The 25,411-nt window shown below is 37.6% G+C and overlaps 1 protein-coding gene across 11 annotated transcripts in view; it reads right to left on the bottom strand.

Moving 5' to 3' along the window:
- VMP1 (vacuole membrane protein 1) overlaps window positions 1–25,411 on the bottom strand; it is an 88,721-nt gene that overhangs the window by 43,251 nt on the left and 20,059 nt on the right. For all 11 annotated transcript variants that reach the window (XM_073315210.1, XM_073315206.1, XM_073315211.1 and 8 more), the window contains 3 exons: window positions 24,742–24,852; window positions 8,599–8,766; window positions 3,876–4,007 (listed from right to left, as the gene is read on the bottom strand). In XM_073315210.1, coding sequence (XP_073171311.1) covers window positions 3,876–4,007; window positions 8,599–8,766; window positions 24,742–24,852 — 411 coding nt within the window. The remainder of the gene's footprint in view (window positions 1–3,875; window positions 4,008–8,598; window positions 8,767–24,741; window positions 24,853–25,411) is intronic.

Here is a 25,411-nt window from a genome sequence, read left to right as displayed (position 1 = left end):
AAAGGTTCAGTGGAGTCAAAAACAGGTCCCAGCAACGGCTGATGCTCAGTGTACAGATGGCACTCAATCATTTACAATGAGTCCTGTTTTATCTCAGGGTTTATATGGTATTAACCCTTTTTCAAGTTTGTATTCTTTAAAGGAAGCCAGAACATAATTTGGAAAGTAAACAAACAGCAAGTAACCGATAGTAACACAGGCAACTAGCAAATATTTTTTTACAGGGAAACTTGGCTCCCACAGCAGTGCACAGAAGCAAAGCCCAAGCACTCAAAGTGTAAATCATTAGTCCTTAAAGAATAAGCCACTTAAATATGAATCCAAAACACAGAAAGTCACTAACACTCAGATGTACAAAGAAGATTTAGTTAGTTATCAGGGCCCCTTTAGTTACATTCTCCTCTTAGTAGAGAGCAGCATGATACAGCAAGGGCCCACGCATTCGGTACTTTCATAGAGTTGTATTAAGTTGAATTAAGCTTTGTTTTCACCACAAACTTCATCAGCTTTTAAGCTGTTCAGTATGATACAGAAAGAGATTTAGACATCAGAAAATACTCTACAATCAGTAACTATCATACTGGCAGAAACAGAGACAAAAAGCTTATATAGGAAACTGCACAGTTACATTTGCACTGTGTTATTGCCCATGCGCTGCTCCAGCACTGAGTAGTAGATTCAACTTCCCCTAATTGAGAGGTTGGTTTGAAAGGTTTCACCAATGATATTCCTCATATTTAGAGTGGGGAGCTCTGATAGAAAATTTCAGGACACTGGCACTTAACTGGACAGAACCAAAGTGACAGCCATTGGAAAAATCACTATTAAAATTCTATAAAAAATAAAATTCATAATATATAGAGGAAATATTTCCCATATCACAGGCCAAGTTAGTTTAGTGTAGTGATACAGCCAACCGTGCTTTGCATTTACTGTAGTGTTCGTGAAAAAGCAATCCTGACTAGGCAAGGCAGAATTACAGTACTGCCAGCAGGACAACCAAGCAGAATGAAAGGTGATATATGAAGCAATAGAAGATGTGAAGCTCTCTTTAGTTAACTTACAGTAACTGTAACTGACTAACAAAAAAAGAAGAAGTGGTGTTCCATTAAGATATGGGGCTTTTTCTAAATATATTAATGGAAAAATACAAAAACAGAAAGTTACACATCAGCCAGCTCATGGTTTCTCTCAAAAAGTGACTCCAGAAGCCAGGTCACTTGGATTGACAGTTTATGAAAGAAAACCTGCTCAGATACGTTCTTTAACTTTAGGGAGACAATATTCTTCCCCTATGCAAATTTTAACAGAATGATTGGTCTAACCCATCATACTGTATAACCCATTTTAAATCATTTTATTTCTCTTTAGTCCTTTTAAAAAATCCACAGAGAACATTTGTCTCTTCTGTCAATCACACAGACTGGATATTACTTGATAGAATGCCACAAGTATCCTCATCTGTTTTGCAAAAACGATAGTATTTCTCAGAAATAATATTGACAAATTTTCTTAATTAAAAAAACATACAAAACATGCAAAATGCTAAGCAGTTTGGCTCTGCTTTGTAGGCAGCTATAACAGCTCATTAGAACTAAAGGAGGAAGCTATTTTGAAATACTAACACACCTATTTTCACACCTCCCAAATGAATGGGGAGGAGAGAGGCCTTTATATTGAAAGGATTCCTTTCACTGTTAAATGGCGTCAAACATTTGTAGTTTTCCACTGGCATCAGATTGCCAAATTCTCTATACTATTGGGCACTGAGGATCAGAATCTGATAGTGAGGCAAGCTGATTTAGGTAACAGAAACTTTGCTATTCACAATTATAAGGAAACTTTAAACTGCACACACAGTAGTGATTATGCAGTGCAAACAGCGACAAAGCTTCACTTTTGCGAACGATGCCAGGATTTGCTCAAGGCCATAGGAAGAGACATTCATGCGTGCCTCTCACAGACATCTAGCAAAAACACAACAGAAAGCCAAAAGCACAAAGGAAGTCATATTAGCGTGTGGAAAATACCGTCCAATCTTAAATACTGAACTATTTGTTTTGTAACGGTACTACAATTTAATCAGATTGTCATAGCCTCACGCTGGAGTCTCTTATAGGAATCAAACTGCAAGTAAAGTTTTAAGAAATTTCATCTGGTCATCCATCCTCAAAACAATGTGCTTCAATCCAAACTCAATTGCTGAGAAAATGAAATCAAAGTGCTGATAAATACAATGTTATTTTTTCCTTAACAAACGACACCATTTCATTTGTTCACCAATCACACAATCATTGTAGTTAAGGGTATTTTTGGTCTATCTTGACAAGATTCCTCACTAGCAAAGGTTTTATATCCAAGAATCCTACCATGCATTTTAGAAACCAATCTTGGCTGCACCTAGAACTTTAAAAATCTCACGTAACTTACTGGGAGAGTCACTGTAAATAAATATGGATAATAGTTCAATTCTGAGTCATGTATTTGATTGGTTTTGTGGTTTGCTGGGATTTTTTAAAATATGTATATGGATCAAAGATTGGTTTGTAAAATAAATATCTGGCAATGGAGCAAAAGTCAAAGTAGGTGAATTTTTGGTCGTATGCCTTTAAAAAGATGGATCTCTTAATTTACTATTATTATTTATCTAGTGCCAATGTGTTAGGCATTTTCCTGAATAGGTATTAAGATGAGCTTCTTGTCCTGAAGTGCTGGCAAGCTAGACAGCATTAAATACTATGATTAACATTATTAGACTAGAATGAATGTTTGCAGACAAGTCCAAGGAAACCTAAGGCTGTTTTTGGAAGAATATTTTCAGAGATTCTTGGGTTTATCCAAATGCTCTCTCTCTTTGGATTATTTTTTCCTGCATGTAATAACTTCTCAAAAGAAAGGGTAAGAAACATTTATACTTCTTAAAAGTCAAGACTCAGTAGTTTCTTTGCTACAGTGAAGGGCTGGTCAAAGAGAAAACAATGTAAACTCTTTTGCTGTGCATAGTAGATAGATTTTTATATGAAGGAATCAAGCTGATGCTATCGTGACCCACTTCCACCTAGTGGTTTAGTAGACAAACAGGAATAAAAAGGAAGCAGAATACAGAGTAGGAATTCAGCAGCAAGACATTTCTGAAAATTCCGCCCGCCCTTTCCCCCCAGAATTGTACATTTAGAAACTAAATAATTTCTGAACCAAGGCGCACACAGACCTGAACAGAAAGCTATTAACAGTCATGTACTCGATTAAGATCTAATATGGGGCAACCAAGTTGTATTATATCTATCAATAAAATTGAATTGAAAAAAGGCTAAGAATAAAAAGATTCAAAGCAGCTTGGTTGCTTTTCAACATCAGAAAGAATACGTTTCCTCAGGTTGTTAAATTGGCCAAGACATTGGCAGCACAAACAGCTAGTGGCAAGGCAGGTGAGTATTATCCAGTGAAAATAAGTTGGCTGGAGATTATCTCCTCGTTAAGAGAGTTTTAAGAAACAGTTTGGCAGTTCAGCTATTTAATAATCACAGTTAGTTTAATGACTCCTACATCATTTATTAGTGGGCCTCATCTTCCCTCTAATACTTCTTTTGCCATATTTGTATAACTTTTTTGTATTTGTAAAAGTTATTGTTTGCCTTAATTTTTTTGTCTACATTAACATATCCCTGCCTTAATGGACTATAAATAATTGTTTGGTTTTCTCTACATCTCTGTATCCAGTGCAGGTTCTTTTCTAACCTATGAGCAGCCCCTCACAAAGTCACATTGGCTGCTTTCCTGCATGTTTGTTTCAGTGGAACTGTTGTCTGCTGCATCTTAATCTTGCTGTGTTTTGTGATAATTAAACGCATTCTAATATTTGGCAGTGTTCTTACTTGTGCAGCCTCTGCGTGTTCAAGCATCTCCTCAAATTCCTGATACTCTTCATCATCAGGTTCAGCACCAGAGAGTCGGGCTGCTCTGGCCATGAAATAAGGAGGCAGCTCTCCAATAGCTGTGCCAGCACCCTGGGAAGAGAATAATTATTTTAATTTTATTTTTCTTGATTAGAGCTCTTTAAAAAAAGCTCAACTGATGTTCACAATTTTCCTTGGAAAGTTTAAAAAAAATACTCATAAGACGACCTCCTGAGGTCCCTTCCAACCCCGATATTCTATGATTCTATAAGAGTCACAAATACATATAAGGTTTATCCCACCAGAACTGCAGGGGTCACTTGTTTCCAATGGAGGCTAATTATTGTTACCAGCTACACAAAGTTCTCCCAGCTTCAAATGTTATCCAAGTTACCCTAAGGAACTATATTTTCCCCCTCTCTTAGTTTAGCCACATGCGTTTTCCCCCCAACCAAACTATAAGTATGTAGAGTTGTAATACAGTTGAATTGTCTGTCCTGAGACTTGGCACACTTGTTTATCGGAAAACATTGCCTCAAGTTCTACTACAGTTTGAGCAAATGAAAATATGTTGAGCAGGCTGTAACTTATCTAGTATTTTATCTGTCCACAAAATGGGGTCAAGAAAGCCAAGAGAAATAAGAATCAGAGTAGGGTTGCCTTTTCACTGCAGGAAAATGACTGGTTTTCTTGGGACATCAAATGACTCATTTCAGCCTTGTGGGTAGATACAGCTTTAGTTTTTGTTGTTTTTTTTTTTTTTTTAAATCAGTATTAGACATACGGATAAACAGAGGTTAATGAAACAGGAACTTGGATTAAATGCAAATGGTTTAAATATAGGATACGTAATAGCACAATAGGTGGGCGCTTTGTTGGAAAAGTGCTAACCCTTAGCCACACGCAGATGTTCCTTCTTACTAAGAACCATTAGCAAATGACAAATGCTTTTATATTCCTTTAAAGCAGCATAAAGCCCTTCAGTTTCCTTTGTTCATATTCTGTATGCAGCTGTATGTAAGGGAGAATCCCAGCTGCTTTGTATATTCTAAATCAACAGGTTGATTTTAAACACTATAAAAATACATCAGTTGTACTATTACCCAAACTCCCTGTTTGTGTACTGTATAAATACACCCCCCTGATATGTTTGTCTTCCTATTGTCCCCATGTGTAACAAATCTGCATGAATACACCACCACCAAAACATCATTAGCCTGTCTATTTCTGATACATGGAAAGTTAAGCTTGGAAACAGTTATAGCTATTTTTCAGAAAAAATAATTTGGGATTATGTTCTCAAGGTGATGCAAGAACAGAAGTAATGTTTGCTTCACAACAATGTGCCAATTTGCTTGGCTTCATTTTATTCATGAAGGGAAAGGTTCCCATGTGTGTACTAGAAGTGAACTTTCCTTAAATTGGTTAAATCACAAGGTCTTTGTTACAAAACATCTCGAAAGTACAACGAGATCATATGATTCCATGTCTACTCAAGACAGATTGCCTTAATATGTAAAAAAGGAAGCATTTAAGTGATCCAAACCAACAACTATATACTATCTTTTGCAAACATGGCTGTTTACTCTTACTGTTAAAATTTCCATCTGATATTTGCTTAGAGTTTCCCTACATCAACAAGGAATTAGAAAGGCAAGTGCTAATCAACATTCTTTTGCACAAATGCATACAGTTAAAATGGGAAACTACTCATCTAGAAAGCTTCTTTTAAACTTTATCTTGGTCAAGACACAGACTGCCTGTTCTGCCAATCCGGAGAGATTATACATTTTTACCTTTTCAGATAATTTCTAATAAAAACACAGAAGAGTTGCAACACATTTAGGGTGCTATTCAATTCAAAGCTTCTGTGGGGTGGAAGGCTCTGAAAACTGGCCTACCCCCAGCAGGCTGAAAGCCCTTTAAAAACACCTTCTGCAAGCCAGGACTGTTGAGGCCCATTTTATACTGACTGTCACCTTTTGATCAAGGAGAAAGGGCCAGGATCCACTTTGGAGCCACTCCACATGGTTATACACTAATTGTCTAACAGCAATTAGTGTTTAGTAATGTTGCTTCACTCCCTCACTGGGCACCAGGATGCTGTCAGCAACACTTCCAGTCCCTGCTCACCCAATGAGCCAGGGAACCGGAGAATTAGACAATGCAAAAGGCTCCCTCTAATACCCCTTTGTGTCTGAATTTTAAACAGCTGTATTGACCGTTTCAGATTGTAGAGATTACTAGAAATTGATAGTTCATAACTTTAGTTTTCATGAGTTAGTTTCCCATAATCAGACACTAATAAAAAATTCAACCTACTGTTCTTGGTTTCAGTTTGCAAGGAGAAAAATTAATATTGCTATTTATTTGTCACATTTTGAGTTACTAAAACTGTTGGTCCATTTACTTCCTTTTCAGGAATTTAGTATTGTGTTCCACATAAAAGGATTTTGGATTTAACAGTGATAGGACCAAGAATTCTTCAGTGGTTTCTATAAAAGCAAACTTGGAGTAAAGACAAAAGAAAAACAATGGTAGCAGCAGCGCAGCTGCCAATTTGATTTGACCTACAGGAAGTTAACAAGAAATGTTTAGGTTTCAGAGTAGCAGCCGTGTTAGTCTGTATTCGCAAAAAGAAAAGGAGGACTTGTGGCACCTTAGAGACTAACAAATTTATTTGAGCATAAGCTTTCATGAGCTGCAGCTCACTTCATTGGATGTATCCGATGAAGTGAGCTGTAGCTCATGAAAGCTTATGCTCAAATAAATTTGCTAGTCCCTAAGGTGCCACAAGTACGCCTTTTCTTCTTAAGAAATGTTTAGGTACTCATGAAAGAGTCCAAGAAAGCATAACAATATAGTAGACACCAATGGCAAATTGAAGATGCGCCCATGGGGAAATCTACCACAGCCAAAGTTCAATAAAAAGGTAGCTGACAATATATTTGGAGGAGGGTAGGAAGAAAGAGGAGATTTCACAAAACATTTTGGCTTGCTCAGATAGTCTTGTAATTCCCCTGGTCTGAACCAGCAAGCAGCACAAAGAAAGGCCTTAGAAGGTACCTCTTGTTCTCTCTCTCCTCTCAAGATAGGGTACAATCAGTTGCAAGGCATGCAACTGTGTGTTCATTTCGGTCTAAGCTACTTAATTTTCAGTTTAGGTCAGTAATTTTATACATTAACAAAGATGTGCAGCAAGCACATTCATCCTGAGCTACATTTTCCTTGCAACCCTAGAACTTAATTTTAAATGATATTCTTATTGCTCCAACTTCATGAAGACTATGATGTGGAGCAGTAGGAAAAAAGAAAGAATGAAAGAGATCCCGAACTTACTGTCTTATAGACGTACGTTTGTGGGAGATTTTCAGTTAACTCTACTTACTTGTCAAATATGGAAATATTTATGCAATTTTGCTCTCTAGTTAGCAAAAGGAAACATTAAAAACGTATATTGTGTTTGTTTTTGAGAGGGCTGGGGGTTTGCACTTCTATCCTTGAAGATTTTTTTTTTGTAAGTATTTGTATACTGTACTTATAAACCTGTAATATATATGATCTACATTTAACTTCTGTGTTGGAGATAGGGTCACTGACAAGTTTTAAAACTGTAATAACCAAAATATAAAGTCTATTATGGGTTATTTTCAAACCTTTAAGGCTTCCAGAAACAAGTTAGAAAAGATATACTATAATGATCCCATTCCATCCCCAACATCTGAATTGGAGAACCAAGTATTTAATAATTAAACCAATGGTCAGAACAGGAAGTCATCAGTGGTAACCTTTTGGCATAAAAGCAGTTCAAAACAGATATGTTTGTGTAAGTTTCAGTTCAAAATAGTTTACATTTTATGGGAAAAAGACATCTTAGCTGACCAATATTCTTCAATAAACAAATTTTAAAAAGCCAAAGAAGTGAACACTAAACTAAAATTAGAGTGCATTTCCAAGGACAAGCACCCACATCCACCTCACTAAATACCTGCCCAAAGAGTGTGCTTCAGTGTTTAGCAGATAACTTTTTTTTTCCTTTTTTTGCTTTATAAGTGAATGTTTTCATCAGGAAAACATGGATTTTTAATTTCAACGCGTAGCATGTGAACAGGCTACATGCAACGCAACAGAAAACTGATGCAGCCCCAAGATCAGGGCATCTGCTACAACATTAGGACCTGATCCTTTCAACACATATGAATAACTTCATTCGCTTGAATATGCCCATGGACTTCGAAGGGAGTATTCATGAGAGTGAAGTCACTCACTTGCCTCACTGCTTGCAGGATTCAGTCCTTAATCTGCAAGTGCAGCTGGGGCAAAGAATCTCCTTTCAAAAACTTGTTTTTTGCACTTAGTTGCTCATAAATGTCATGCATTTTCTGCTAAAGTGCCTAGAAAAAACAGTTACGCTTTGGAAACAGAGGTGATTTTTATAGGACTCTATAGAAGAAATTCCTATAACAAAGTAGAAGATTTCTGTTCCCCAACCTTACTCCAATCCTGGAGCTGATAAAAATTGACCCAACCATTTTCAACTGCTTCTGTTTAATACATTTTGAAGATGTTCAGATCTAATACAGACATCTAAAGTGAATCAGCAAATCATGCCTCCAACATGAAGAGTTATATGTTACTGCTGTCAGCAAAAGCCAGCATTGCTTTGTTTATTTTAGGTAAAATTGTGTAAGTTAAACCTTACCCACATGCAGGCCTCTAGCCTGACTTTTGAGATTATGGTCCATAAAGAGATGGATCCTTCAATCCCCTCCTCATCAGGACAGATAATTTGATCAGGGTACGGTGGTTCAGGAAAATTAACTGAGTTACATTCATACGCAGCAAGTGTAACTGATGCTATGTGTGGACCCTGAAAAATATATCAGACAAGAACTTTTCAATACATTTTGTGTGCATTAAACAAGAGTTAGCTTTACCTTAAATAATATGGCTAATAGGAAACCTATCAGGACACAAAATGCATCCAGGAAATGTACTTCCACACTTGACATTAGATATAGTCTATAATGTTATATACAATGGTCTCAGCCTTCCGATGCATGTAAGTAAATAAACATCCAACTCCAAACATAAGAAAATCTAAAGTGCTCCTGTTTCAGTTTTAAGGGACTATGAAGTTAAAATACGTTTCCTTGCCTGTATTAGTAGTAACATTGTAGACTTAAAACTTGAAGAACTTTTAAAAAAATCAAAGTATACTTTTAACCAATGGTTTTTCCCCATATTATTCCACAAGCAATTAATAAAGAAGCTGAATAGTCTTTCAGTTTCTCATGCATTGGCACAGACCAGCAATGTTTGAGATGCAAATACTGCAAAGGAATCTTTACATCCTAACAACAACAAAATGCAATTATTTCAAATATTTTTAAAAAAGATCCCATAAAAGTATTTCTATTGATTTCAGTTTTGCAAAAACAGGTTTTACAAAACCTAGGTTTTGAGCCTAGTTGGACCTGACAGTATTTTGAAGTGTTCCTCCCCTTCTCTCCACTCTTTTCTTAAAACATCAGTTAGTATGTCAGCAATCTCTTGTGCAAATCACAGTCTTTCTGCTTCAGTCTCCAATGTATAAGGTGCTCAGAAAATTGTTTGTAAAGCGCTTTAAAGCTCAACTTTTGTGCAAGTGCCATTATTAATGGAATTAAGTTGACTCACGGACTCTGCCTTCTATTAAAGGTTACCAACGCATTTTATTGAGGCCAGATCTCAGGTACAGATGGCTTCAAATGTGTACAAGAACCAAAATGCAATACAGTTAAATAATGGAACAAACTGCCATTGTAGGACTATAAAATAGTAAAATTACTATAAATCTGTGCAAATAGTTCAGATTTATCCTTATGCTGGACATCAAGAGTTTCAAACACAAAGAATCGGCTTAAAAATCACCTTCCAACATCTGTGTTTCAGCAACATGCTCAAACTGTATAAACTGTTTAGAAATTTTTATTAAAACAGATTTTTTGCAAACTTAATTTCACCCACAGTCTTAGCCTTAGCAGAATAAATTAATAATCAATTGTGTTTACATACACAGCAAGTATTGCTTAGTCTTTAGCTTCTGCTATTAATTACATGGTGGGTTTTTGTCATCATTTTGGGAGATATTCTGTCAACAATTTTCCTCTGTGTTTTTTTCTTAAGTGACTTTCAGTCTATTAGATCAGCAGGGAATCACAGTACAAAAAGCAAATCGAAATTATATTTATTATACAGCGAATAAATCTGTGAATGTAATGATAATGGGAAGAGAGGGCACTTGATGCACGACACCTATTGCTTGGACAGCTCTATTTCCCTTTATACGATATTTTAAAAAATTATTTTAATACAGAGACCAGGGACTATTTGGGAGAGTTTATGGGCTTGTTGCAGGAAATACTGGGTGAAATTTTATGGGCTATGTTAGGCCCACAGAAGTCAGAGTAGAAAATCACTCTGTCCTTAAAAATCTATGAGAATGAACAGCTTACTGAGTTCTTATCTAGGCATTGGGAGGTGGTTTTTCATTGGGTTCGCTCTTGTCAATGTTAGCAGTTTCTCTGAACCGACTGAACAACAGAATTACAAAATTTAGTATATGTAGCAAGTTATTTTAGGTATACAAAATAGTGGAAAAGTCCTACTGAGAAAATACCCAGTCTATTTTAATTTTCACGTGGTAACTTTGGCTATCAGTTATAGGCTATTCAATTCTAGACCACTGAAACAAGTAAGAAAATTTCCACTTTGCTGTCAAGCCAATTCTTTTACCTGTACCTCTCTCCTTGTTCATTTGTTGGGAGACTGATCTAATGCTCAATAGGCACTAACTTGAACTATTTTCTGTAATTATTTAAATAAAGTTATAGTTCTGATCTCATGGTAAATTAGGAGCAATTCCGTCAAAGGAACTGCACTGAAGTAAAGACAATATGAGAGCAGATTCAGACCTGTTAAATACCAAATAATTGTTCTGATTCTGTAGGGCAAAGACACTGCAGACGGGTGAAAAATTACTAATTATCTGTACTGCAGTACTGTCTAGAGGCTGGATCCTGTATGTATCCATAGTAAGAGGCAGTTCCTGCCCCCAAGAGTTTACAATCTAAACAGACAAGACAGACAAAGGGCAGGACAAAGAAAGTATCCCCTTTTTATACATGGAGAACCAACACCAGAAAAGATTAAGTGACTTGTCCAAGGTCAAACAGCAAGTCAGTTGCAGAGCTGGGAACTGAAACCAGATCCTAAGATCATCCCTTCCTTGACAGGCCCTAAAATTTCAAGGAATCTTGATTTTTTCCCCTCCTATACCCAGATAGCTTCATGCATTAAAAGATCTTTTAAGGCCTTGTGCCTCAAGCTGTAAACTATTCAAATCTGCAACATAATTCTCCTCAGCTGAAAATTTGCATGGAGGAAAACCCCAAAGTCAAGTGCCATTGCTCATGGTCTCTTGAGGGTAAGGGCAAGTTCATTGCCAAGGTTGTCAGAGACATGGGGTGTGAATCAAGAAGTACGATTTTCAGTTCCACAAAATTTGGAAGACATACCACAGTATAATGTAACTGTGGCCAGCTGTGATGAAAGACTGCAAGTGCAGAACCGGTTAGTTTCAATCTTATAGCAGCATAAGAAAAACAGTACAGTTGCCAGCACAGTAATGCCCTCTGCTTTACTTCAATAAGTGAAATTACCACTATCTTGAAGGCCAAGATTTTGAAATGAAGGCTTGCGGACAATTTACGATAGGTCCCTGCCTGGAGAAGCTTACATTTTAACTTTGAGCACAGCAAGTGAAGACAAAGAAAATGTAATAGGGGGGTCTGCTAAGGATAATTGTTATAAAAGGAAACCACACACACACACATAACCCCTATTCACTGTTTAACAACTTGCCATCTCTTGAATGCCTTAATTGTCTCAAATATGCATCTTCCTATTAACCCAGCTCTAACTGTTTCAACAACTGAAGTCTGCAAAAGGAAAAATCCTAAAGCAAGAAGCAGTCAATGGAAAAATACATTTCAGAATAGAGCTGAAAACATCCCTCCAGCCACCTGACGACTAAATCAATTTAGCACAACTCTTCTACTGAAATGCAAACAATTCTAGAATGGAAAAAAGTTGAAATTATGGATCCCACAGAAACCACATTTTAACTGGAATAAGAAATAAAATGTAAAAGATTCATTTAGAATGATTATCAAGTGTGGAGTACTCAAATTCAGAACTAGCCATGTAAGAGAGGCAAAACAATCCTGTGCTCCTTACTTAAAGCAGCTGAGCTCTGCTGCTTTAAGTAAAGTCAACTGGACAACATATCATGGTTTGGCAGACTGCATGTGATATTTCGGATATGTGTTTTTGTTCCAGTTCAGACCTGCAAAGTCCACATACAGTATCTAGTCTCAAGAACCGAGCCTCCATTATGAATGTACACTGCCTTGGTCCACAAGTCCGTAATTTCCCCTTGAATCTCAAAAGACTGGGGTTGGTCTAACTCAGTGGTGGGCAATCTGCGGCCCGGGAGGAAAATCCACTCAACTAGAAGTGTGGTCCTGACAGGGCAAGAGCTGTTGTAAGGTCATATGATAAATGTTGCAACAAAGACAGGTGCCATTTTATTTTATATCTAGCAATAATGATAGTCAAACTATGTGGGTGGGGTGATTTTCAAAGACACAAATGGGCGTTGGTACCCAATTCTCATTGGCTTTCAATGCAATTAGAATGCCCAGCCCCTCCAGGTCCTTTGAAAATACCTGCCTATTTTCTTCAAGTGTTTTCTTTTTGCTCTTTGAGTCTAAATATTAATCCTCAGTCACAGTTTTTGACCTTTATCTCACCCATGTACCCATGTTTGCTTACCAAATTTTCTTTTTTTTTAAAAAGGCATTAATGGCTTTTCCAAAGTTTGAGTTAATTTTTATGGTGGGTCAATTTACTGTAACCTATTAAGAAATACCTGCTGCTTAAGTCTAACTTTAGATCCATCTTTAAATGGACATACATTTTAAAATCACTCCAATCCCCGTTACGCTAAATAAACGGCAGCAAAACTGGTAGGCTTAGTAGAGGTATTGTTTGTCAAAGAAGCCAGAAGAATCATTAAAATGTCAAGTTAAGTAATATCTAATCACCATTTTCTTCTTTTTAATTGCAGGGGCAAGCACTGACAAGGGAAAAAAACACTGGAGTCAGTAATCTTCTGCTGATTCGGGGAGAAACATTTGCTCTCCACACTCTTACAATGACCAATAGGTCTAGCCTGTGGTTAGACTGGAATGTGATTTGTTAGAAATATTTGTGCAATTTATAAATCAAATGAGACAAGGGGTGGTCACCAGTAAGGACTTGATGCAAATCTATTTTTGGCAAAAGTAATTTAGGGGAATCACTAACTAAAAAGCCCTGATTTGTTATAAAAGGGAGCTTTATTTGAACCTATGGATACATTTGGAGCCCTAGATTTATTTTTCGTTCAATGCTTTGATCAATCACCAAAGTTAGAATCTACCCCAGATTGTTATTCTGGGGTAGGAAGTTATTCTAGAAGGCAGCATTTAAAGTCTCCAGAAAGCACAGATTTCCAAACAGGTACAAAACATATTTAAGTAGAAGCAATTAGTACAGATTTTTCACTACCTCCTCACTCAAAGAAAAAAAAGAAAGGCGGGGGGGGATAAAAATTAAGGATATGTATTTCAAGATAAAAAAGTCAAATCACATCCTCAAAAATGTCAGCATGTAAACTATATTAGAAAGTCTTTAAGGTAAGGGGAAGTAAGTATCAAAAGAAATATCTATGGTATTTCTATGTTACTTATTACTTTGGTATCTATGCAATGAACAAAATTATGGAGCATCAAACCATATATCAAATGTGGTTCTCAGCTCTCCCTTTACAGATCATTCATATTGTTGAAATGATGCTAGCCCCACAAGTACATCTAGATCTAATTTTAACATTTTATATTTAGGAAGATATAATTTTAGACTAGCTCTAATTTAAAAACATTTTATGACAAGGAAAAATGATACAACTCCACAGAGATGGGGGATTATCTTGCACATATTCTGGTGGGCTATAAACTTGTTTTCTTCCTTGCATATGGAATTTTTAGTACTTGGTACAAGACTCCCCCCTTACACTAAAAGGGGAAAATGTGTCATTCTATATTTGATTTAAGATAAATAAGAAAAACAAGAGCTAGTTTCTCATGGGAAACAGCCTGCTAGCTTTGCCACAGCCTGCGACTCATCTCATACTTATCTACTAAGTCATTACACCTCTCAGGAAAACAAGACTAAGTTACAGCACCTTTTATCTTCAGGACTGGCGGGCAGCTGAACACACAGAAAACTGTTCATTTCAGATGTGACTAAAAGGGAAAATTGGCATGGAGATAGTTGGCTAATAAGCCAAAGCATTTTCACCCCAACTGCAACAGCTTGGAATCAGAGAGGTTGCTAGTCCATATTCATCTAAGTACAGACTATGAGCATGTGTAGATTTCTGACTCTGGGAAGTTGTTTTTCCTCCCTCTTCTGAAATCAACCCAGTCTGTCCACATATCACGAGGGTCCAAGAAGGCTGAATGATTTCACATATTATCTGAGTTGCAATGAAAGCTGTAAAGCAGGAGTTAAGAACAAAGAAGTTCTCAGCTTGGAGTTTCTTTAGCTTTCCAAATCACTTGGGCTAGCTTTAATGTACTAATTTTGTATTCCCATATTTGCACTAATTTTACATCAGGAACCTATACATTTAATTTAGCTCTTTTCTATTCCCACCTCAGTTAAGTCTTTCCTCTCAGAGCATGGCTAATGGAAATCCCAGATGATGAACAAGCAGCTCCAAATACAACCGAACAAGAGTCACCAGGGGATGATGCATGTGGTGCCGTTAAACGTGCAGCATAGCCATGGTGTTACTTCCAGGAGAAACTCGGGCTTTGGCATGATATTAAAAAAAAATACAGCTATTTTACAAGAATACTTATGGTAAATGAAAGATGCCACCCAGAACACCCCCCTCCCCTCCTCAGTAGCAGTTACAAGCAGATTTCTGGTTGCCTATGGGCAGAACTGGAATGCGAGGCAAAGTAGGAAGTGTGAGGGTTTATACGCTGCTCCTGTCCTCCCTCAACACCCATCTGTCCTGAGGTCTGCATTCTCCCACTTTCCTCCTTTAACCAATGATATATTTTTATGATCAGTGAAGAGCACATTATAATATCAATTCAAACTGACATGGTGGTAAAGCCTACTCTTAGCCTTTCCAGCTGTATCTTGGTTTGCTGGGTTATGTTGTGCCTTATCTCTGCTCTGTTCTTGTGAGCAAAGAGCAACATGAAACATACAAAATTCAGATCTGCATATGGGAACAGAACAGAGGAAATAACAGGATGTGTGCATGACTGGGAAAACACAATACACAAGGGTATTGTAAGGTCTCCCAGCAAAGCAGCTTGAATTGCAGGCACAATGCAGAAGAGAACTGAGTAAATAAAAACAAAACTTGTTTTCATAAAAGAGTTTGAAATATTCAGCTTGTAAATCTTTGAAAGATCAAAATATCATGCCAAGCATCTACTCTACTCCCTTGATGGATATAACTCCAAGTCACCGCTGCTGGCTAAAACGTTCAATATTGTTTAAGTGTCACCACTACACTAACATCTTATAGACATTTAAAGACTAAGTGCCAGGAAGCCGTCCCCTAGCGTACTATTCACCTCATGCAAGAGGTTTATTATAATGATTCAGGCTTCAGAGAAGATGTCTAGATTCTGATGTCTGACCACTTTAAATACCATTGGGAAGACATACACAACACTTCTGTGATCTCAGAATTCAGTTCCCTGCTCTGTATATATTTACGATTGATATGGACAGATAAACATTAGCATGGTTTGTCCCACAGGACTCGCATTTTATGATAGGCACCCTTAAAAATAAATAAGATTTCACATGGAGAGAAGACTTAAGAAAATTAACACAAGAAATTTACCCAACTAAATTGGTAGCTCTGCACAGTTTAATCCACTATGACTCTTGCAATGCATAGTTGCGTATTTAGTCTAAATACTTCCAGCATCAAGCAGAATAGAGCTCATGTGAGAATTAAAGAGGTGTTCCCATCAAACAGTGATAGACAAAATTAATTTTCTAAGCTCCATGTTGATCCATGTGTTCCAGGATGTTTCAGTTCACTGTAAATAGCTTAGGACAGCTAAAGGAAGTTGGCATGAAGGAAACAAATGAGACAGAAACAGAGTCATGAACAATCCTCATACAAACAGGCTCCATTTCAACATATTTTTGAATCATGTTCTGTGTTCAACACATTTTTCTTTCAACTACCTTTCCTGGTCAACAACAGTAATCTGATCCCAGCTATTGGACAGGACAGAATTGACACTTGTTTAGTTTGTCCTAGGCTTGTAAGCCGACATGCAAACTGAAGAATGATACAAACTGGAAATGGACACTTTCTTCAAGTAGAAGAATTGCATGCAGGGGGGAAAGAGAAAACATTTCCCATCTTGCTAAAGAAGCAAGTTCTTTGTTTGTTTCTCACATTTTTCTACACACATGGAACCCATCAATCTTCCAATTACTAACATTAATTTTGAAGGATCCACATGAGAAGGGTAAGACTCCTTGCAAAGTAGTGGAGAATCAGTAAAAGGCAGAGTCTTCCAGCCAATAATTTAACAGCAACATTTTATACATGAACAACAAAATGGAGGCTGCCATTCTGGCAGCTTTTAAAAATGGTTCTTACAATCAAAAGCTGGAAAGGCAGGTGAGTGCATGGGGTTTGCAAAATTACCCAAATGGTAACTTTGTTCCAATCCCAGCACAGGGTGGAAATGAAAACAAGTTTGCTGATTCTCAGAAATAGTATGACCACTTCACAAAATTACCACACAACTGGACAAAACCCATCTCCAGTGTTACCAACTCTTGCAATTTTACCATGAGTCTTGGGATATTCAGTGTTCTTAAAAGCCCAGCTCCTAGAGTCAGATGATTACATAGGAATTGCAGATTTCATTTAAGAAAAATTTAAGATTTTCCTGCCATGTAAGACTAAAAAAAACCCATGACCTGACTGTACTCTAAAGGCTCAAAACCCAGAGGCAAAATAAGAAAACCCCCCTCCCCATATTTGTTTGTTTAAAATTTCATGATTTAAAGGCAATCTCATGATTTCAGAGGGCCTGACGTAGTTTTTGAATGATTGGGGTTCGCAACAGTATTTGTACAAGTTAATTAACCAGTGATTATTGCACAAGATGTTTGGATTTTAAGTCAGCAGATCACAAACTGAATTACCTGACATTTAGGTCAGACCAAGTGGGTCTTTTTTCAGTTCCAAGCTGCTGAACTCATGGAAGACCAGCTTGTGAGCTCCTGGCCCAATCAATCAAACAAACCCCAGAACTGATTCAAGCCCAAAGCACACTAATCTCCAACCTAGAAGGAATCCAAACACACTCCTTCGGTGCCCACTTAGTTGTAAGGAGGATGCAACATATTTAATTCATCTTCTGTCTTCATAAGACTGTTTTTATCACTTATAGTGGACGGCAGTTACTGCAATGTCACTTCCTTTCTTTTATTACAAGATTTTTCACTGAGGTTTCGTTACAGAGACTAACCCCACATATGAAAGCTTTGAAGACTTTAACGTCCCTTCCATCATCCACACACAATGCATTCCTGTATTCTGCCACTGTGGGTGAGGCCTGGAGGTTCTTGTTACACTGTTACATTTCCTGTTTGTTCTATTTCATACCAGGACTATCAATGAAAACATATTCAACAATTGCTCCACTTGCCTCTAGTGGTAATTAGACATACAAATTCATTTTTAAAAATATCACGCAACTCCAACAGCTGAAACTGGTTTTGCCCCTCACATATCTGATCCGCAAGGGATTCACTTCCACTTAGCCATCAATGTTAGGACAGAAAACAAATTATCAGCTCCACGAGGCCACTGACCTTTTGTTTCTGCAAAGGTGTTTTTTTTTTTTTTTCAAATGAGCAATAATTCTGAAATTGTTTTCTGTTTGTCTCAGTTTCATCTACTTTTGCAATTTCTGTGCCAGAGATGAACTGAAATTAAGTCACGAGGCAAGGGGCTTTGATGAACACTACACAGCATTTGCAAGCAATCCTTCAAACAAGTGCTCCACCTAGTGTCAATCATCATTAAAGTATGCACTGCAAACCAATCATATGGTCACAAGTTCAACTGGCAGCTCATTCATTACTTTTTGTAACAGCAAAGAGACCTCCTTTAGTGATATGAATTCCTTGCATATGACTAGCTACCTTTGGTCATCTGCTCTTCTGGTAACTAAGTGATTCATTCTGTTTCTGTTTGAAAATGCCAGCAATATGTGAGAAGTTATTTTTGACAATAGAAAGAAGCAGTGGGCCGATGGAAAAAATGTCTGAATTAGTGGCCAAATAGATTTTGTATCCCTACAGAGCTACATGTCAATTTCTATTTTTAAAATGTTATTTTCAAAAGAGATGTAAGAAAAACAATGTCTTAAGGAAATTAAGCCAGCAGATGTGTTTTGAAAGGTGTCAGAATGAAGATTTATCGGAAGAATCATGTAGTCTTCTTCCACACTATATTTTAAAGCCGTATTACATTCCAGCCTTGTGCTCAGAGTGACACTTAGTGGCAATGGTGAGCATTGTTTTCCAAAAGTCCAGTTAAAATGTTGCATTTTTCACTGGATAAAAAACAGAGAAGCAGCATGAAACTAGAAACCAATCCAGAGCAGCAATTTTAGATACAGTCTAACATCAAGGAAGTTCCTCAAGATAACTAGTAAATGGCAATTAAATGTAAGAATAACCATTAAATATCACACACTGACACTCAGGCACACTCAAGAAGATCCCTCTAGTAGTCAAAGAGCAACAAAACCTAAATACAAGCAATCAGATTTAAATTGATACTAATCACAGTCCCCTACTGACAGTAAACCTCCCCTAAAGTAGAGATTGGTTTAGATTTTAATACCTACCGCTTCATGCCACCCTCCAATGCTCTTTTACCTTCTGATATTATGATCTACCTCTCTGTGGATGGCAGGACAAGTAGCTGGATTGAGATCCTCTGAAGGATCCAGACAAATCATTGTTTTAACACTTGGAAAATAACCTACTAGGCTAGAGAGAGCAAACATCCAGGGTCATTCACATATTGGATCTACTGCACACATAATTCTACTGAATTATTTGCCAAGCTAACAGCTTGCTTGTGCATAGTTGTTCTGATATTACCATAGTTGTACATGTCAAATATAGGGCTATGTATTTTTAAAAGATGCACCTGTATCGTATATGATATATGCTAGCACTTCCCAGAATAGCAAAGATATTATTGCAAGCAGCAACAAACGCTCAGAAGCACATGGGTCAGCCTGACAGCACTGTTGTCTAATCATGTAATTGCATTTTCAACAATCGCACTGTGCATTCAGATTTGGTATGACCAATTAATTATGAGTAATTTAAAAACACTTTACTGCTGCTCTACTCTCTACTCCCAACAGATCAAGTCACTGAGGCCTGATTTGATTTTTACATCATTTTGAAGTGTTTTCATCAACGGTATGAAAGCAGAAATCCTTTTACCGGCTAATGAAGTGTACACAAGTAATTTGTTAGATCTGGTTTAAATGAGTATGTTAAAAATGGGAGGTGAATATATATTAACAACAAGGAGCATGTATAATGTGCAATGAACACAAAATCTTTTACCTAGAGAGCTTGTGAATTATTTTTAAAAATCTGATATATTGGACAGCTAAATGAACCAGTTTGAGACACCTAATACACCTATATGATGAGCTGGAGAACTTCTGAATACACCTGGACTAACAATTTATACTGCTCTTCTGAAAGACTTCAATTACACTCTGCAGTTGCACCTAGCAGTCACAAGTTAGTATTTTGTGTTTCCTTTGATGCAGGGTATAAATTCTCAGATTCAGGAGCTATCAGATACAGAACGGATATTATACTACACATACACTTAACTCAACACTGCCCTTAGCAATAGAGATGAAAAAAATTTTTTTTAAAAAAATAAAACCTTTGATCCTTAAATCGGTAGCATTCTGGAAAGTCAGTAAGAGCTCCATATATTTACGTTTAGAAGGATTATATTTTTATTGATAAATGTCTGTAAATGTCCATTTCACCATACACACAAACAGATGACAAATATTTCCATAGATTTTATATCAGAAATGTACAGATAGCCAAAAAAGAAAAATGCTGCTTGAGAATTTATTAGAGTTTGATTTAAGGATATTCAATTAGTATTTTTTGACATGTGATGTTGACAATGTTTTAATGGTATAAAGCTTTAACTTTTTGAATCTCAACATTTACTGTCATTAAATAATTATGGTCTCACCACCCACCATAATTTTGTGCAACTGAACATTTAAATTGACATCAATATTATCTGTCAAAATTATAAAACTAAAAATCAATTTCTGCCAAGCCTAGATACGTTGCAGATTTGTGTTTTTACATTTGTAGTGCCACCTAGTGACTGCAGGACCTGCACTACTGCATATAACTGAGTTAACGCAGCTAAGTGACACCATGGTTGAGAACACTGAGAATTGAGAAAATCTCAAGTTAACGTCCACAGAACAGTCATCATTTGGACCTCTTGTGTTTGCACAATATTTTCTATAAGTGTATATGGAAGGAGGAAAGAAACAGCATCTATGTTCCTCTACCTCAGTGGTCTCCAACCTTTCTGTGGCCAAGAGCACACTGATGCCTTCAGAAGAGTGTGGCGGGCAATGACGCTTCTCGGCGGCATTTCGGTGGCGACGCTTCTCTGGTGGCCGCACTCCTCGGCGGCATTTCGGCGGCAGCGTCTCCGCCGGAAGCGCTCATTGGCGGCATGTTCTCTGGCGGATGCGCTTCTCTCCTCTTCGTTGCTTGGCGCCGGCGGGTGCCATGGTGCCCACGGGCACCGCACAGGGGACCACTGCTCTACCTATTTACCCCTAGGGGCTTCTTTACACTGGCACACAAAATCAGCACTGCTGTGATCGACGCAATGACATTGATTTAGTGAGTCTGGTGAAGATGCGTTAAGTCGATGGCAAAGTGCTTTCCTGTCAACTTCAGTACTTCATCTCCCCAAGAGACAGAAGGTAAGTCGGCAGAACAGCGTCTCCTCCAAACATAGTGCAGTGTAGACACCATGTTAAGCCAATGAAAGCTATGTTGCTCGGAGGGAGGGGATATTTTTCACACTCCTGAGTGATATAATTTACATCGACTTAAGCAGCACCGTAGACCAGGCCTACGACAACTTGTAGCATTCTCTCCATATAATCAGGACCGGCTCTAGGCACCAGCAAACCTAGCACATGCTTGGGGCAGCACTCTGGGTGGGGTTTTTTTTTGGGGGGGGGGGGGGGGGGGCTTCGGGCGGCAAAAAACCTAGAGCCGGCCCTGCATATAGTGGGAAATTGATTCTCTGCTCAATTTATCCAAAGAGTATGCAAACAGCACACACATTTTTCCTGTATTAATGCACTTACATTAATTGTGTTACACACCTATTGAATTTTAAGGCCTACAATAAATTCCCTCTAGTTATTCAGAGGGGTCTATTTTGTCTGTTCTTTTACATTGAAAGATCAGAGTTTAGATGTTGCTGTTTTCTGGAATGACTATTGAATTTACGTTAAGGTCATCTGACTCTCAATCCACACAGGTTCATATGTTGGCACACAACCCCAGTATGTGGATGTCTCCAGTTCTCCCAAGTGTTTAACTGTACTGTGGAAATGCATTTTCAGAGAGAACTTAGTCCCCAAACATGGAGTCTTCCACTATGCTAGTCCAACTTTCTGCTTCTCTCAAGTAATGTCTCAAATTGGAGTCAACATCTCAGTTATTTAATTCCATACTAATGTGTAAATTTTCAACAAGTCAGTGCTTTGAGTTTCGCTAAATCAGTGGTTCTCAAACTTTTGTACTGGTGACCCCTTTCACATAGCAAGCCTCAGAGTGCAATCTCCCCCTTATAAATTAAAAACACTTTATTATATATTTAATGTCATTATAAATGCTGGAGGCAAAGTGGGGTTTGGGGTAGAGGCTGACAGCTCACAACCCCCCATGTAATAACCTCGTGACCCCCTAAGGGGTCCCAACCGCCAGTTTGAGAATTCCTGTGCTAAATGGACTCACTATCGTAGACGGATGATCAGAAGCTGGCCAGAGTTTGAATGGCAACTAGGAGGTGCAGATAATAAAGACAGGGGTTAAGATTTTGAATTAGGGGCACAAATGTAAATGTTTGGTGGGTCTCATCCTAGCATTCACATTTGCAATACAAAATCCACCACATTTGGCATTATCTGCTCAAGAGAAACGCAAGGCTAAGACAAGAGGAAGAGAATCACAAATGAGACATTGTGAGAACTTCATAGGAAAAACTTAACATCTGCCCACACTGTATCTTGAAGTTCACATAGCAAATAGCCCCTCATTTGCCATTTCTACGTTTGCCTCCACAGTAAGACGCTTCAGACAAAAGATAAAGCCTATTTTTCTTTATCAATTGCCAATGGAGTTGAGAGTTTGACAACCATAGATTTGTGCCTGCTTAGTATGAATGTCTGATTTAACTTAGGCAGGCAGATGATGTGCCCTTGAAGGCAGCTTTATTGGCAGAAGGATTTTACAAGTCCCACAATAAGTACTTTCACTAATCCAAGCTTCTCTGCCTACATGATGCTATTTTATGTTGTGTTACACTAGGTGTTCACTCATTCACTCTGCAGACACAGTTAAGCCAGGTTAATGACAAGACAAAAATTAAGCGAACTACACATCTGTCAGTTCATGTATCCTGCTACAAACAGCCAAATGTAAGCAGAACACTGCCCTGTTTCATTTGCTTTTCTATTTTAAAGGATTTAAAATACTTAACATTTGAACTCTCCTTTACTATAGATCTAAAAAGGCTATTCACTGTACCTTATGGTGGAGTTCTTCAGTGATGCTGCATCTCCAATGTTTCTTTCCAGTGCCTATAAACTCTCCGCTGTTTTACAACAAGTTGATGAAATGAACCTCTCAGATTTCAGGCATGCTTGGCTGCTATGTGACTTTTCACACTTCACTGAACTAGCAATATATATAGCCTAGGATTAATGCTCTGATGCGCAGTGGGGTAAATGTCCACAATGTCCAGTTTTCCCAACTGTCCTATTCAGTTACAGTTTTACCAATATGCTGTCAGCTCACTGGAGCAAGGAGCCATGTCTTCCAATGCAGCCCTGATACTGCATATGGTTTTTGGGTGCTATCACAATACAAAAGACATGCCAGTCTCTTCCAGTCTGCAAGCAGAAAGAAGCTACTATTTTCTAGTTAGAGCAAAGGATTTTGACAGCAGAAAAATCTAGGCAGGGTTCTCAACAGGAATCCTGAGAGCTTTGCCATTTTTCATGCACTCTCTTCTACTGTTAACAACAGACTGCACATGTAAGCCTATGCTTTAAACTTCCCCCTGCAAACAATGAAAACGTGTGTTGGTTTTTAAGTGTGGAATGGACAATTATCCTGCACCTGCTGATAAAAATATAACCTTTTTTATTTACATTTGCACACACATTCCCCTTTACTAATCTCTCCATTGTACAGAGGGGAAAAATAAAGTAAACCAAAGCCAGAGTGTATTAAAACATTCCACATAACTCAAAATTAACAACTGAGTAACCTTCACAACCTTTTTTCACCTTAATTCAGAGTGAAGATGATAGTTATGTCTCCCCTTTTCTGCTCCCGACAAAGACTTTAAGAAAGCAGTTATGGTGCATACACATCCCTAATGCTCAAGTGAATGCATCCTTCACAGTTGTCATTCAGTCTGAGCAGCATTGCTTTATTGCATGGAAAACAACAAGAGTTCTCCTTTTTCCCCCGAAATGCTTTATGTGTTATTGGTCATGATTAAAGCAATCCTAAAATTAAACCATCAGTAACTGTTCCAAATACAATATGGGGTTGGTTGCACAAAACGGGTTTAATTATTTTTTGCAGCCATGAAGCCTTTTTTAAAACCACGATAGTTGTTTGTAATCAAAGAACTGGCCCAATGGAAAACAAAATTTTCCTGACTTTTCGAGGTAATTTGAAGTTGAGATAAACAACACAATGTGGTTGTCTTCAGAGAGATTTAGAGGTTAATTTAGTGTGGTATCTAGACATATTTTTCCTGTATCTTGTTATTATTTATAAAACAGAATTACTGTGGACTGAGCTATAAGAATAATTTATTACATGTTTCAGAAGCTTCAGCTAGGAAAATTAACATTTTGATCTACCAAAAAAACCCAAGCATCCTAAAAAGCCTAGTCCAGACCCCATTTTCCATCTGTTACAGCTACTTCATACTAGAAAACTTCCTTGCTTATTTAAGTGCATTAATTAGTGCAGATAGCACTGAAAATTACCATTACAAATTATGGGTCCAATTCTGCAAGGTAAAGATGATCTCCAGCTGCAGGATCTCACCAAGAGTTCAATAATGATATATAGCATAGAGACAACAAAACAAGGTAACAAAATACCATTTAGCAAAGATGACATTACAAAGACTCAACAGCATGGATGATTTTTTTTTTTTTTTAAAGTCCACAAGTATATAAACACCAAGCTCATATATAGCACTTTTCATCCACAGATCTCAAAGCACCTTATAAAAAGGAATAATGTGATTGGAAAGGAAATGTAGTTGTAGGTTTCTTACCAAATAGAGTAGAAAGGTATGAAGACCTGTTCCGAGTCCAACAGAGGACAGAATGCCTAAGCCTACCCAGTAGGCACACCACAAGAATTTTTTCTCCATATACTGCACATACTGAAAAACAAGAAAAATCACAAAAGAAAAACAGGATGAGTGAATTCTCATGGAGGAGGAAAGAAAGGTGCAGCTGCTCTTCCGAAGTGCTTAAGATAATTTATCAGTGTCAAAATGACCAACTTGAATTCTAGACAGTTCTCAAAACAGGCTGATCTATGTAAGGTATAGCTAGTGTTAAAGATATTATATGTAAACGGCAATGATCCAAAGAGGATACTAATGAGTGTACTCAATGGTAAATTGGTTAGTCTCTAAGGTGCCACTAGTACTCCTTTTCTTTTTGCAAATACAAGTCTAACACGGCGGCTACTCTGAAATGGTATAGTTGTAATTCAATTCTAGCCACCATTAATGTCTGCATGATAAAGCAAAAGATCTGTCGGGAACACAGTGCCTGTGAAAGGTTATGGGATGGATAACTAGGAGACTAAGCTTCCATAGTTATCCACAGAACAGGTATGGAAGTAGTGTAAACTTCCTCACCATGATCTGCCAAACTATCTGTCAGAGCCACCTAGTGGTCAAATGGGAATTCAGTTGAACTCTAAACTGACAA

Source organism: Lepidochelys kempii, chromosome 17 (genome assembly GCF_965140265.1).
Source record: "Lepidochelys kempii isolate rLepKem1 chromosome 17, rLepKem1.hap2, whole genome shotgun sequence".
NCBI lineage: Eukaryota > Metazoa > Chordata > Testudines > Cheloniidae > Lepidochelys > Lepidochelys kempii.
Note: the sequence above shows the minus strand (reverse complement) of the source record. Positions and strands in the feature narration are given on the sequence as shown.